Source organism: Scardinius erythrophthalmus, assembly GCF_964197995.2.
Source record: "Scardinius erythrophthalmus genome assembly, chromosome: 25".
Taxonomy (NCBI): Eukaryota; Metazoa; Chordata; class Actinopteri; order Cypriniformes; family Leuciscidae; genus Scardinius; species Scardinius erythrophthalmus.
Window position 1 is genome coordinate 983529 of NC_138245.1, and position 14785 is coordinate 998313.

Genomic DNA, 14785 nt, shown 5'->3' on the forward strand with positions numbered 1-14785 from the left:
TCCTCTCCAATTTAATCATTCAAAAAATCATGGTGACGGATGTTGATAGGTTTACATATCTCACAGCCACCGCACTAGCCATTATTATTCCTGGAAGGAGTCGTAGGCGTGTGTCCAAGCTTTCATGGCCAGGAAAGATCCTTAAACTGGGAGAGGCACGGATGAGGTGTTTCTGGGTGTGTCTTCCTCATTTCTGCTTTGAGGTCCGGATAAATTGGGGCATTTGTTGTTTTCGGAATCCAGTATTCCCGTAATTCCTTTGTCTTTTATGAGTTTAATAAAGAACGTCTTCTCTCCAAACAGACAGCGCCATCTTTAAAGAATGAGCGACTCTAACGTTCGTCAGGTGACCTGGAAATGCATTAGTCTGTTATTAGAGGCTCATGTCTCCATTATTAGCTCGAAAATGACGTTTTGGAATTAGCAAAGGAGGCGTGGGATGAGATGCGTGTGAAATTAGTCCTACACAGACAAGCGTTTTCAGAAGAAAAAAAAACCTGACACACGTCTGGAAACACATCATCTGAACAAAGTCTTGAGATCTAACTAATATAAGCAGAATAATTCACTCCAGGCCGTTGAATTATGAGAGAATAATGCACAGCTGAGGTGTAAAGGCCACTCTGCTGTTCTTTTCTAACAATTCAACGGACCGTCATTAATGATTCCTTCCTTGACCTTTAGAACCGCTCGGCCCGAGTTGCTTTAGTGATAAACACAATGGACACGGGTCTTCTCTCGGTGTATTTATTGTGGAACACTCTTTAACTTGAGTAGATGTTGCTTAAACAATCTCTGCACATTATTAAAAATAATAATAAATAGCAACCTAATATTTTGAAGCAAAATAAACTGGAATAAAGGAATGCAGGTTTAAACGTCCTCCTGTTCTGTCCGCTCTCTTGAGGAGACCCATCTGCTCACCAGCACCTCCTGAAACACACACACCATTACAGATCCGGACGTGTAGAGGAACGAGAGACACACACTCACACTGTCCTTCTGTCTCACCTGTACGCTGAACCGCTTCACACACTCGGGAGACGACAGCATGTCTTCTGTCAGATCTGATGGAGTGATGACGTAGCAAAGCATCAGTTCCTGCACAGAACACACACACGCAAACACTGTTTTACAGGGTTCCCACTCTAAACCAAATGTCAAATTCCCTGACTTTTCCCTGACTTTCACTGACTAAAAAGATGAATTTCCATGACCTATAATGAACGGCAAAACAGGCTGCTGTTTTGCGGAGCACCGAGCTGTTCTGTTTTGTAGAAAGCCTTTCTTTAAAGTGAATTTCGTTTTCTATAAATTGTATCTTAATTTTAATATATTTTTCATCAACCAATTGCCTGTATTTAATAAATGAGAAGCAAATATATAGCAGACAATCAAATCAAAGTCCGTATTATTATTTTTGCAAAGGTCCCCTCAGGGGCTCTGTAGAAAGATGTGTGAAACAGCGCGATAAAAAAATCGTTAAAGAAAAATTACATTTTGATAAATGGAAACTAAAATTTAAAGCAACAAATTAAATTCCCTGATATTCCATGACTTGGACAAAAAATATATAAAATTCCCTGACTTTCAATGTCTGGAATAGACCTTTTCAAATTCCATGACATTCCAGAAATTCCATGACCCGTGGGAACCCTGGTTTTATTACAGGAAAAAAACGCCGACATGAAGCGGAGAGTGTTCAAATGGTTTAATGCATAACTTGGTCGTGGATTATTACACTTATACCATGGTTATTTGCCAGCATTGACATGTTAAAACTGTTATTGATGTTTGACCGGAAGGGAAAAATGACTTTTCATCATTAGATCTAGCATTCTGCCCGCTTTAAAACAGATTAAAGAGATAAAGTGCGCAAGATTACATTTATTTGCATGAATGAATAATAGCATTTATTTGAACGACTTATAAAGAGAGATGTGTGTGTGAATTACCTGCGTCTGTGCAGCATCTCTAACTAACAATAGCTGTGTTTACATCCAAAGTTGCACATTTAGTTAAGTCAGAAATATGAGTAATAAAACTAAGTTCCTGCAATCAGACTCTTGTCCCTCCATCATAAACGAGTGTGTCTCAGAGCGTCAGACGAAACACAGTAACCGCTGTCGTGTTCTCTGGCGTTCGGATGCTGGTGTTCGGGAACACACTCGTGTGTGTGAGACGCTTCTGGAGGGAATTACACCAGATCATTCTGATCACACACTCTTTCAGAAACACCAAACCAACATCAGAGATGCTGCGACGCCATTGGTCCGCTGGCTACTCCAGTTATCCAATCACAGAGGTGACTTAAGGGAAACTTATTAAAATTAGATTTAAAATGAGATAAAATTAAGATCCTGTTATTAAAGTCAGCATGAAACTGAAGATGCACTGGTCTTTTCTCCTCTATTGTGTCGTATATCCGAGTGAAACTCTTCTGGAACAAGAACAGATGTGGGCGGGGCTTGATTTTGTCAGTGTGGAATTGATTGGTTGGTTGTGGTTTGCTATTGGCTGATCTCCTGTGAGTGACAGGTGTCTCGTCATCAGAGAAGAGATGTGATATAAGAGGTGTTGTACCTTGGAGACGTTCCCGGTGGTTCTGCTGAGAGCGGCGAGAGTCCTCCAGCTGAAGGCCCTCAGCGAAGCGCCTCTGAAACACACGTCTGATCTCTCCACCACCACCGAGTAGCTGAACGCACAGCCAAACACAGTAAAGCAGGAGCTCAACGCATTTGAAGGCTTATGATATATTAAAGCAGTAAAGTTGACAAGACAAAACAGCATAAATTGGGTTCTGAATTCAGTTTAAAGGGATATTCACCCAAAAATGAAAATTAACTCATGATTTACACAAGTCATCCTAGGTGTGTATGACATTCTTCTTTCAGACGAACACAATCAGAGTTATGTCCTTAGATGTCCTGGCTCTTCCAAGCTTTATAATGGCAGTGAATGGCCGTTTCTGTTTTAAAGTCCATAAAAGTGCATCTATCCATCATAATATTATAATATTATCACAATATAATATTATCATGATAGAAGACTTATATGATGGATAGATGCACTTTTATGATGGATAGATGCACTTTTATGATGGATAGATGCACTTTTATGATGGACAGATGCACTTTTATGATGGATAGATGCACTTTTATGATGGATAGATGCACTTTTATGATGGACAGATGCACTTTTATGATGGATAGATGCACTTTTATGATGGACAGATGCACTTTTATGATGGATAGATGCACTTTTATGATGGACAGATGCACTTTTATGATGGATAGATGCACTTTTATGATGGACAGATGCACTTTTATGATGGATAGATGCACTTTTATGATGGATAGATGCACTTTTATGATGGATAGATGCGCTTTTATGATGGATAGATGCACTTTTATGATGGATAGATGCACTTTTATGATGGACAGATGCACTTTTATGATGGACAGATGCACTTTTATGATGGATAGATGCACTTTTATGATGGATAGATGCACTTTTATGATGGATAGATGCACTTTTATGATGGATAGATGCACTTTTATGATGGATAGATGCACTTTTATGATGGATAGATGCACTTTTATGATGGATAGATGCACTTTTATGATGAATAGATGCACTTTTATGATGGATAGATGCACTTTTATGATGGATAGATGCACTTTTATGATGGATAGATGCACTTTTATGATGGATAGATGCACTTTTATGATGAATAGATGCACTTATATGATGGATAGATGCACTTTTATGATGGATAGATGCACTTTTATGATGGATAGATGCACTTTTATGATGGATAGATGCACTTTTATGATGAATAGATGCACTTATATGATGGACAGATGCACTTTTATGATGAATAGATGCACTTATATGATGGATAGATGCACTTATATGATGGATAGATGCACTTTTATGATGGATAGATGCACTTTTATGATGGATAGATGCACTTTTATGATGGATAGATGCACTTTTATGATGGATAGATGCACTTTTATGATGGATAGATGCACTTTTATGATGGATAGATGCACTTTTATGATGGATAGATGCACTTTTATGATGAATAGATGCACTTTTATGATGAATAGATGCACTTTTATGATGGATAGATGCACTTTTATGATGGATAGATGCACTTTTATGATGAATAGATGCACTTTTATGATGAATAGATGCACTTTTATGATGGATAGATGCACTTTTATGATGAATAGATGCACTTTTATGATGGATAGATGCACTTTTATGATGGATAGATGCACTTTTATGATGAATAGATGCACTTTTATGATGAATAGATGCACTTTTATGATGGATAGATGCACTTTTATGATGAATAGATGCACTTTTATGATGGATAGATGCACTTTTATGATGGATAGATGCACTTTTATGATGGATAGATGCACTTTTATGATGGATAGATGCACTTTTATGATGAATAGATGCACTTTTATCATGGATAGATGCACTTTTATGGACTTCAAAACAGAAACAGCCATTCACTGCCATTATAAAGCTTGGAAGAGCAGGACATTTTTTATATAGCTCTGATTGTGTTCGTCTGAAGGAAGGATGTCATATACACGTAGGATGACTTGTGTAAATCATGGGGTAATTTTAATTTTTGGGTGAACTATCCCTTTAATGCTTATTATTTATGATTTGCATGTCAGCTGGACTGTATCTTGATGCAACAAAGCAAACTACTTTCAACATAACAAGAACAAACCTTGCATGATAAAACGGTGGTCCTTTTCGGTAGAGCACTGGAAAAGAGAGAAATAAAGGATCAGCTCTGGAACAAATGAGAATCTGAGCTGAAAAAGCAATCTATAGCAACTCTATAGTGCGCTAGAAGCGAGGGTCATGTGTCAAAGCCACCAATGACTCCTGAAGTTCACAGCCAAGACTCGGTTTCAATGAGCGTGCGGTGCAACGGGTCTGAGTGCGAGGAAAGCAATGCTTAATACACCTGAATAATTCACCGGTCCACCTCCAGTGTTACACACACTACTTGGAAAATCTCTCTCACCCGCTGGACTCGGTTAGTTCAGGGTTAGGCCTAAATGTTTTAGAAGGACAAGCCATAAACAACAGTGCTTTTGTGAACAGATGGGTCGATCCGGTACACACTAGACAACAAAACATGACATTAGATGCAAGTCAGTTTAAATGGTTCAAGCTGACAACTATTCTTGCTTAAACATTAAAGGTTACCTAGATTTTAATATTTTCTGCTTTCAGTCTGTGCGTTGCTTCTTGACATGCAAAGCTTGATATTCTTTGGCTTCTTTTGAAATTATTTTCATTGCTGTAGAAAAGTGAATGCATGAACTGGCCACAATTTGACTTAAATGTAAGTTATTAACTTTGGTTACACTTTATTTTAAGCTGTCCTGGTTACGGTGTAATAATTACACAAATAAGTAATGAGTAATATTAGCAACACGCACTTCCCATAGGATTAGGGCTAATTGCTTGTAATAGTGCATCATTAACTATAATAAATACACAAGGACACTAAAATAAAGTTACACCAAATTTTTTTTAGTGTAGTGTTACCACTTTGTTTTTCTTTAAAAGTGTAGTGACCAATTTTTTTTCTTTAAGTGTAAAGTGTTACATTTTTTCTTCAGAAGTGTAGTGTTACAAACTTCTTTTTTAAGTGCTATACGAATGTCATTTTCATTAAAACTGTAGTTACCACTTTGTTTTTCTTTAAGTGTAGTGTTACAAACCTTTTCTTTAAGTGTAGTGTTACCAATGTTTTTCTTTAAGTGTCGTGTTACAAACCTTTTCTTTAAGTGTAGTTACCTATTTTTTTTCTTTGAAATTTAGTTACATTTTCTTCAAAAGGGTAGCATTACCAATTTTTTCTTTAAGTGAAGTGTTACCAATTTGTTTTAAGTGTAGTTACCTATTTGTTTTTCTTTAACTGTAGTGGTACCAATGTTTTTCTTTAAGTGTAGTATTACCAATCTTTTCTTTAAGTGAAGTGTTACAAACTAAATGTTACTCTGTCTTTTCCTTTAAAAGTGTAGTTCCCCATTTTTTTTCTTTGAAATGTAGTTTTACATTTGCTTCAAAAGTGTAGCGTTACCAATGTTTTTCTTTAAGTGAAGTGTTACCAATTTGTTTTAAGTGTAGTTACCTATTTGTTTTTCTTTAAGTGTAGAGTTACAAACCTTTTCTTTAAGTGTAGCGTTACCAAGTGAAGTGTGACCAATGTTTTTCTTTAAGTGTAGTTACCTATTGGTTTTTTAAAGTGTTACACTAATGTCCTTTTTCTTTAAAAGTGGCTAACAATTTTTTTCTTTAAGTTTTTACCAATCTTTTTCTTTAAGTGTAAAGTTATCACCGTTTTCAATAAAACTGCTGTATAAAAGCAATATAACACTTACATTCATGCATCAAATGTTGGATATGCCAAATCACAGCAATGTTGAAACATACACTGTGAATGTGAACCAAATGTCTTAACTCTGAAATGTGGAAATGCTTGCAAAATGTATTATTAAAATGACCCTGCACTGAAAATAAATCAGGTTGAATATAGTTCACGTTTTCAGTTGAGATTTTATGAGACATATCCTTACTTAAGTCAGTTCCATATTTAATTCCAGACTTCGGCACCCAGCCTTTACTGCGGAAATAGTGATAGGCCGCGTATGAGGTGGAGAAGTTGGGCTGAAGTGAACGAAACATCGTCCAGACCTGAGCGACCGACAGAGCTTCCTATAGTAAACAAGACCAGACCCAACTTAGCTACCAATCAAGAAACAACACATTTAAATGACGTACACAGGGGTGTGTTTCCCGTACACCGCCGTAACTCGCTGCTTCACTACTATAGTACGACGCATCGTTGAAGAAATCAACTAGCGAGTCACGACTGTTTCCCCAAACCGTACTGTCGCAAACTGGTCGTTCAACCACGTTGGTTAATGACGGCACGCAGTTGGTGGGGTAATAATCCTTTACATGAATCTGTTTGAGACTGAATTAATGCTAAACGTTTTATTATAAATTACGAACATGTCATCTGAGGAATAGTTCTCATTTTTCTCAGTTATTTTGCTTTATTTCCAGATTCAATCACAGGCTCGTTCTTACACTAGAGCTCGTTCACACATGCACACTCTTCAACAACGACGCTTTCAATCTCTTGACAAACTGAAAGACGTAAATGACTTTTGTATGCATTCTAAATAACAGATATAGATTGCACTGAATGTCAGCTTGCTTATTTTGCTAAAGATCAGGATTTATTGAGTCCACATGTCATGAAAACAAGATGGTTTCGGGAAACACAGACTCGCTGAACTGCTGATAACGACAGAATCCGTGACTATAGTTGGCTAACGATGCTTTCGGGAAACACAAACCTGGCCGACACACAGTAAAGACTGTAAACACTCACCCCGCTGTAATAAATGGACAAGCATCCAAGAGCATAAACCAGGAAGAAAGCCTGAAATACAAAGACAAGCATAAATGATTCTGCATCGCTTCTCAACTGATTTGCTTGGTTGCTAACAAGGTTATGTTAGGATGTCTCCTAAATCACACTGGCTTTGGTTCAAACCCAAGATAGCGCTCTAAGAAATCACACAGGGGAATGTCAGACAAAGGTAAAGCACACAGCCGGGATGAGGAATAATCAATTATAAAATATCACATGTTGCTCTTCGACTCTTTGCTAAGACTCTGGGGTGTATTTAACTGGAGAATGATGGGATGTGATCATACTAACGAGAGGAGTGGTCATTTCAGTAAGCTGTTGTTGAGGGAGGTTGAATTAACACTTAAGGGAGAATACAGTAGATAAGACATTCACTTCTGTTGTTTGGATTGGCTCAAATCGCGCGACTGCATCCAGCTGTAACAATAAGAGCTCTACTAAAACTAGACGGATAAAAACCAGGGGCACGAGACCACAGTGATGGAGGCCCGGGATAATAATAGAATAATTGCAGCAATGTGCAGTATGTTGACAGACAGGATTTCTGGGTAATGCATTATCACAGAGACGGCTTGAACCTCCAGGCTAGTCACTCACTTCTTCATAACTCAGCTGGAGATACTCCATCATGGGGAACGGGTTTATTCTGCACACACACTTGCCCAGCCGGTCCTGAGACAAGAAGAGAGTCCATTACTGGCAGGTTCACTCTTAAAACTAAGACTGGAGAAATGCATTATTACTTGCTCACACTAATGTGTCTTAGAAAACAAAGTCTATAAGCATGCATCTAATTACGAAACATGCATGAAGAAGTTTCCCTCACTTTTGTCTTTTCCAGTTGTTCATTGTTAGATTAGGACGTTTAATTTAGAGTCAATGCTCTCAGAATACGGTTGTCAGTCCTGTATTTGAGTCCTCAATGGAGTCGTTCACTTCAGAATAAAAATCTCCTGATAGTTTACTCTCCCCCTCGTCATCCAAGATGTTCACGTCTTTCTTTCTTCAGTGGAAAAGAAATGAAGGTTTTTGAGGAAAACACTCCAGGATGTTCCTCCATATAGTGTCTTCAATGGGGTCCAACGGGTCGAAGGTCCAGATGTGAGTTTCAGTGCAGCTTCAAAGTCTCGACACGATCCAGCCGAGGAATAAGAGTCTCATCTAGACAAACCAGCCGACATTTAAGAACAAAATAAACATTTATATACTTATATGCTGGTCTTGCTCTAGCTGTGATGCGACACACATTACGTAATCAGGTTGAAAGGTCACGCATGTTCCGGTTCAGAAATGTAGAGTAGGGCGAAAAACTCCATCTTGTTTGCTCCATCTCATTGTTTTACCTTTTATTTTTTTTGTAAATGGCGTTTGACTCAGTCTTTGCACGTTCACTTTGTAAACACTGGGTCTGTTCTTACGCCTACGTCACGCTTGACCTTTCAACCTGATTACGTAATGTGTGTCGCATCACAGCTAGAGCAAGACCAGCATATAAGTATATGAATGTTTATTTTGTTATTAAATGTCCGCTGGTTTGTCTAGATGAGACTCTTATTCCTCGGCTGGATCGTGTCGAGACTTTGAAGCTGCACTGAAACTCACATCTGGACCTTCGACCCGTTGGACCCCATTGAAGACACTATATGGAGGAACATCCTGGAACGTTTTCCTCAAAAACCTTCATTTCTTTTCCACTGAAGAAAGACAGACATGAACATCTTGGATGACGAGGGGGAGAGTACATTATCAGTACATAACTAACGTTTTAATGTGTTTTTAATATATTAAATTTGTGCATGAGGTCTTAAAGGAACAGCATTCGCTGGTCATTAATGTTAATCAAGACGAAGAGAAAATCACTTTCTGCTCTTTACTGAAAACTTCAGTAGCTTTAAACAAATCAGTTTAAATATAATTTAGAGTTTATAGTGATATTTTTAGATTTGTTTATTTAAATGCTGCTGTTAAATACACCTACTGAAACAAAGCACTGTTTATCTCATGTGTGTTGTGTTGTTTTTTTTAATAACAAGATAAATAAACTATAATTATAATACTATATATTACTATATTTTTACTATATATTTATAATATTATATATACTAATATAGTATAATAAGATAAAATACTGAAATAAAGATTTAGCGTTGCTCACCCCTCCTTTGGCCTAAACGATCCGTCATTCTTTTTTCTTTTATATTTTGCTAAGGCTATGATTTTAAAATAGTGAAATTAGTTTGGCTGTAATGCTCAGTCACTTGCAAAATAGGAAAACAAATCATGAATTGAGATTTTCCTGAAAAGAATCGTGATATTATATTTTTGCCATATCAGCCACTTCTATTTGATAGATATTTAGTGTTTCCATCAGCTCAACAGCAAGCGCTAAATCTGCTAAGCCTTTTATTTATTTATTTTGCAAAAAGATACTTGGATGAAAGTTTGGCTAATGCACCGTTTGCATTATGACCTGACACTGGTCTTCCTTTCATTCGTGGATTGTGAGATATTCGTACAGGGTTCGTACAGATTCAATTCCAGGACTTAAGGACTTTTCAAGCACTACTTTTTGGTGTTCAAGGACTATAATGAGAGATCTCACTTATCAAACAATAACTTGATTATCTTTCAAATTCTTAAAAAGGTAAATAGATAAACTAATAAAACTAAATGGTACAAATAAAGTGCAACACACACAATAACTGGTGACTTTAACCATTGAAACGATACTATGATTAAGATATCGCTTTCCTGATTCAAACTGATATTTTCTCCCATGAATTCATGATTGAGCTGAAGAATGAAAGATGGAATATTTATACGAGCAATATCACTCATAGCCGTGAGAAATGGCTCTATATCTATATTTGATTTTGTGTGAAAAGATCGTTTTATCAATAAAATTAATTCAATAATTCCAGCCTACCTTTTCCTAAATATGGAAAGTTTTCAAGGATTTTCCAGGACTTAAATTTCAAAACGTCAAATTCAAGCACTTTACACGAACCCTGTGTTCTGCAAATCTAGTTTAATTCACCATTGAGACGTTGTCCTCTGTAGAGTTTCCATCCTCCTCCTCCTCGGACACCAGAACATATTCACAGGCGTCTGAGGGCTCGGCGATGGGCACGCTCGGCTCTGGACTCCTCCGCTGGGCTTCATCCGCTCTACAGCCACAGTGAGCGACCCAGTCGTCGTGTCGTCTGCACTTCCCGCTGGGTTTGGAGAGCTCGGGTTCTTCCGGATGGAGATCAGCCAGAGGGTCGTAAGCCGGGTTTCCTTGACGCTGAGACCTGGCAGGATCAGTCTGACCCAGATTTAAATCAGTCTCACACGACACGCTTTCGGCCTGAGGTTTCACTCGCTCTCGGCTCTCTTCCTGCTTGATATCAAACTCCACTGGTTTTGAGAGTATCTGAAGCGCATGATTGACAGACTCATCCTCCAATCCCTGCATCCCGAGAGCCGCCCGCGCCCAGCGGAGCCGCTTCTGGTATCTGGTAGAAATTAATCCAACACCACTGATGATTACGCATCAAGTGCATGCATGAGAATAACTGCAAACTAGGGATGCGCAGATATGAGCATAATGTCCGATAACCGATAAATCTTTATATCTGAAAGCCAATAACCGATATATTGGCTGATAAATCTAAATCCAAATTTTTCTATAATTTTATGTAGCCGATATGACAGACTTGTGCTGCACTTTACTGTATTTTCCAATCATATTTCAAGCAGTTCATAATCATCATGTTGAACAGTGCGCATCTGAAGCGTCTCAGCTGAAGGAGATAATACATTATTTATCAGCTTTAATATATCGGACAGATTTTCTTATCGAGTCGATAACAATTACATTAAAAATGAACATTTATCGGCCGATACCGATATATCGTGCATCCCTACTGTAAACACATCCAGAGTGCAATATTACTCACTCTGACGAGGAGATCACAGGTAGACATCTGTCTCCAATGTCTAAAAAAAGAAATAAAATCAGTCATGGTCGTATTAAATGTTTGGTTTATTAAAGGGTTAGTTCACCCAAAAATAAAAACGGTCATTCACTCATAAGTTAACGTTCTAAATAGGGTTATTATCGTTAACTAAAACTATTACAAACTGGATCCAACAATTTTATCAAATTTTACGCCCATCTCATCATCTTTGTAAGCGGTTCTTCACCAGCTGAGGAGCTTTTTCAACAACTATAACGCTTTTGATGTTTTTCCAATCAGAAAACTTCACTCTATTGTAAATGTTTTAGATGATGTTCTAATGGCCTCTGAGTCGGCCGACTCTGTTATACTGGCACTTCAATCGAGATGAAATGAGGTAAAACATGTCTGTTAATTAAAATAAAGCTGAAATGAAATAAAATATAAATATCAGTAGAAAAGCTTAAACTACAATGTTGCCTTGGCGATAAACTAAAATGATTAATTTACTGAAAAAAAAGTTGTTCAATAAGTATATGATGCATTTATAAATGCAATTTTTTTTATTTATTTAGAATTAAGACTCACCAAGTGCCAAATGTGAGAAAATAAATAAATCGGTTTTAGTGAGAACTCTTAAAGTGACAGCAGCCTCATAAACCTTCAGCTGTCTGTGTTTTTAATGCTAATCAAACGACAAAAAAACACTCACTGCTCTTGGCTGAATAACCTTTGTAAGTTTAATAAGGAAACTTTAATAAGGATGTTTAATTAAGAATGTTAAGTATATATTTTTATGCAGTGTTATTTTACATTTGCTTTATTATATTTCTGTAGCTGAAAACTACTGTCAGGCCTACCCGAAAAGCTCTGTTTACTGTTATATTGCATTATGCTTTTGCTTGTACTTTGATTATTTGATCTTATTTTATTACTGACTGTTTACTGGTCTTTAATAATGTGTTAAATTTATATTAGTTGGTCGGTAATTTTTTTTTACTTTTTCTTAAGTGGCAAAAGTTTTGGGTTTATAAGTGAACTAAATCTGTTCATCATATAAAACAAGTGTGTTTATGCAGAAGACTTAGTTTTAACCACTCGATTCATATTACAAGCTTTTTGGGGGGTAAACAGACTTTCAATTTGAGGGACAGAAACCTCTCAGATTTCATAAAAAAAATCTTCATTTTTGTTTCAAAGATGAATTAAAGTTTTTTGGGATTTGTAACGAGAAAATTAGACAGAATTTAAATGTATTTTTTGGTTGAACTATCACGTTAAATGCTAAAGAATACGCTCAATAAACACTTCCAACACCCACAGCAATAGTGAATGCTGTCACTCAATACCTACATTTCCACTGTGGAGAGATCACGTGCTCGGGTCTGGATCTCGAGAACACTCCTTTACCAAAGTAACCCTTCGAGAACAAGAAGAGAGAAGGTTTAAACGACTGTTTTACCATGGTATGACCCAAACACAAGCAGTGCTGTCTCACCCTCTCATACAGTGTCAGTGTGTGTGCAGGATCTGTGACTATGACTTGATGACTGATGATTTCTGCTCTGTATATGATGTGGTCCTCATCCTGTGCGCTCAGTAACACCGGAAGAGGAGCTTCAAACGACTCATAAACCTTCGCCCGGCGTTTGGGCGCTTGAAACACGGCTTCAGTCATGGAGGATCATATAAACAACACCACAGGTTATTAATAATAATAATAAAAGAGTCTCAAGTGCTTCATCGATTCAAGCCATGTGAGATGCGTTCGGTGTCACCGCAAAAACCGTCCGGCCGTCACGCGTCTGGAAACATTAGTTCCGAGTTTCTTGTTTAGGGAATCTTCTTTTTCGCACTTGTCGAACATCAAAATAATCATATTAAATAAGCGATTATATCATAAACCCCACAGTTAAACGTTACGAATTTATGTTACACTTTTATTCTAAGTGTTTTAAGGACATTGCAATTTGTCTCGAAGGCCAGTAGAGAGCAATGTTTCCCAAATAAACAAGTATGAGAGACGATTTTACTCACAATTATACGTGTACTTCATACAATAAAGGCATTTAGCAGACACTAATACAAATACACTAATACTAAATACAACATATTTATACGTATAAACGTAAGGAGGACACACACACACACAAAAAAAAAAAGAACTAGTCTTTAATAATTGCTCTCAAAACAGTTCCACAAAAACATTTTTATAAATCATTCATGGAATGTCGTCGTCGTCGTCGTCGTCCCCCCCTCCTCCTCAAACAAAAACAAACGTTTGGACAACTTACATTTTTTACATGTTTCAGAACGAAGAATTTTCAAAAGTGACATTCCCATAATATTCCGAAGTGGAATTTTCCTTTAACGTGTGTAGCCTATAACCAAGAAATAAGAACGTTTTGAAAACCCGTTTTTATAACATAGCTTAATGTGAACGTTATTATGTTTGAGTAGCCCTATATTATTTATCATGTGCCTAAACCCAAAGAACGGTCTGGAAATGTTCTCTCAAAGTAACATTAATGGAATATTTCCTCAATGTTATGGTTTCTTTAATAATGTTCTCAGCACAAAAACATGATTTATACATTATTTGTGAAACTGTTTTTCTTAAATGTTTTAGTTGGATGATCATCTAACGTTTTTATGTTACTGCTTGTTTCAGAGCTTTCAGAAAACATTCAAAGTAACGGAATGTTCCTTTTAACCTTTTAGCCATCCGAGGAAAAACATTTAAAAAAAACTGGACGTTTTGAACATTCAGAAATAATGTTTTAATGTGTAACAATGGGAACATTAGTAAAACGTTCTTAGAACATGTTTTTGTCAGCTGGGAAATACCCTGGAACTGCAACATTCTGTTGTTTTAAGTACCTTGGAGTAACAAGTGAAAAAAAAAAAAAAATAAATAAAAAAAACAACCATTCAGTTTCATGTTATTAAAGTAAAATTGCTATCTGATGACGTGATGCTACTCTACTTATTATATGTACATTATTTGATCTGTGCATGCATTTATAAACACACACACACACACACACACACACACACACACACACACACACACACACACACACACACACACACACACACACACACTCTTTTTTTGCATGGGTTAAGTATCAGAATGACAGTGATGTGCCGCTGATGAGTGTGTGTGCGTGTGAGTGTGTACATGTGAGTGTGTGTGCGTGTGAGTGTTTGTGTGTGTGTGTGTGTGTGTGTGTGTGTTTGTGTGTGTGTGTGTGTGTGTGTGTCTGAGCTGATGTGGGTGGAGAGGAGAGTTGATGCAAGAGTCCGACAGGCTTCCAGAACCTCCGCACTGATGCTGTTCTCAGAATGATCT

The 14785-nt window shown here is 37.2% G+C and overlaps 1 protein-coding gene across 1 annotated transcript; it reads right to left on the reverse strand.

Annotated features, from left to right (window-relative positions):
• Nucleotides 1-739: 739 nt before the first annotated feature.
• On the reverse strand, nucleotides 740-13255 carry tsen2 (TSEN2 tRNA splicing endonuclease subunit). The gene is made up of 11 exons (XM_081357219.1): nucleotides 12932-13255; nucleotides 12787-12853; nucleotides 11434-11473; nucleotides 10530-10989; nucleotides 8090-8164; nucleotides 7451-7501; nucleotides 6627-6765; nucleotides 4760-4796; nucleotides 2584-2695; nucleotides 1012-1101; nucleotides 740-933 (listed from the first exon to the last, which is right to left on the reverse strand). Exons 1-11 carry the CDS (start codon nucleotides 13109-13111, stop codon nucleotides 874-876), a joined length of 1311 nt encoding a protein of 436 aa, XP_081213345.1. The 5' UTR covers nucleotides 13112-13255; the 3' UTR covers nucleotides 740-873.
• Nucleotides 13256-14785: the final 1530 nt, after the last annotated feature.

What these genes read in the sequence shown, in the direction of transcription:
- tsen2 (XM_081357219.1), bottom strand. Translation starts at nt 13,111, where the DNA reads ATGACTGAAGCCGTGTTTCAAGCGCCCAAACGCCGGGCGAAGGTTTAT. An exon ending in TAAATATGGAACTGACTTAA is followed by an intron (nt 4,797 to 6,626) that starts GTAAGGATATGT and finishes TCTCTTTTCCAG; the next exon opens with TGCTCTACCGAAAAGGACCA. An exon ending in CCACCGGGAACGTCTCCAAG is followed by an intron (nt 1,102 to 2,583) that starts GTACAACACCTC and finishes TGTTCTGTGCAG; the next exon opens with GAACTGATGCTTTGCTACGT.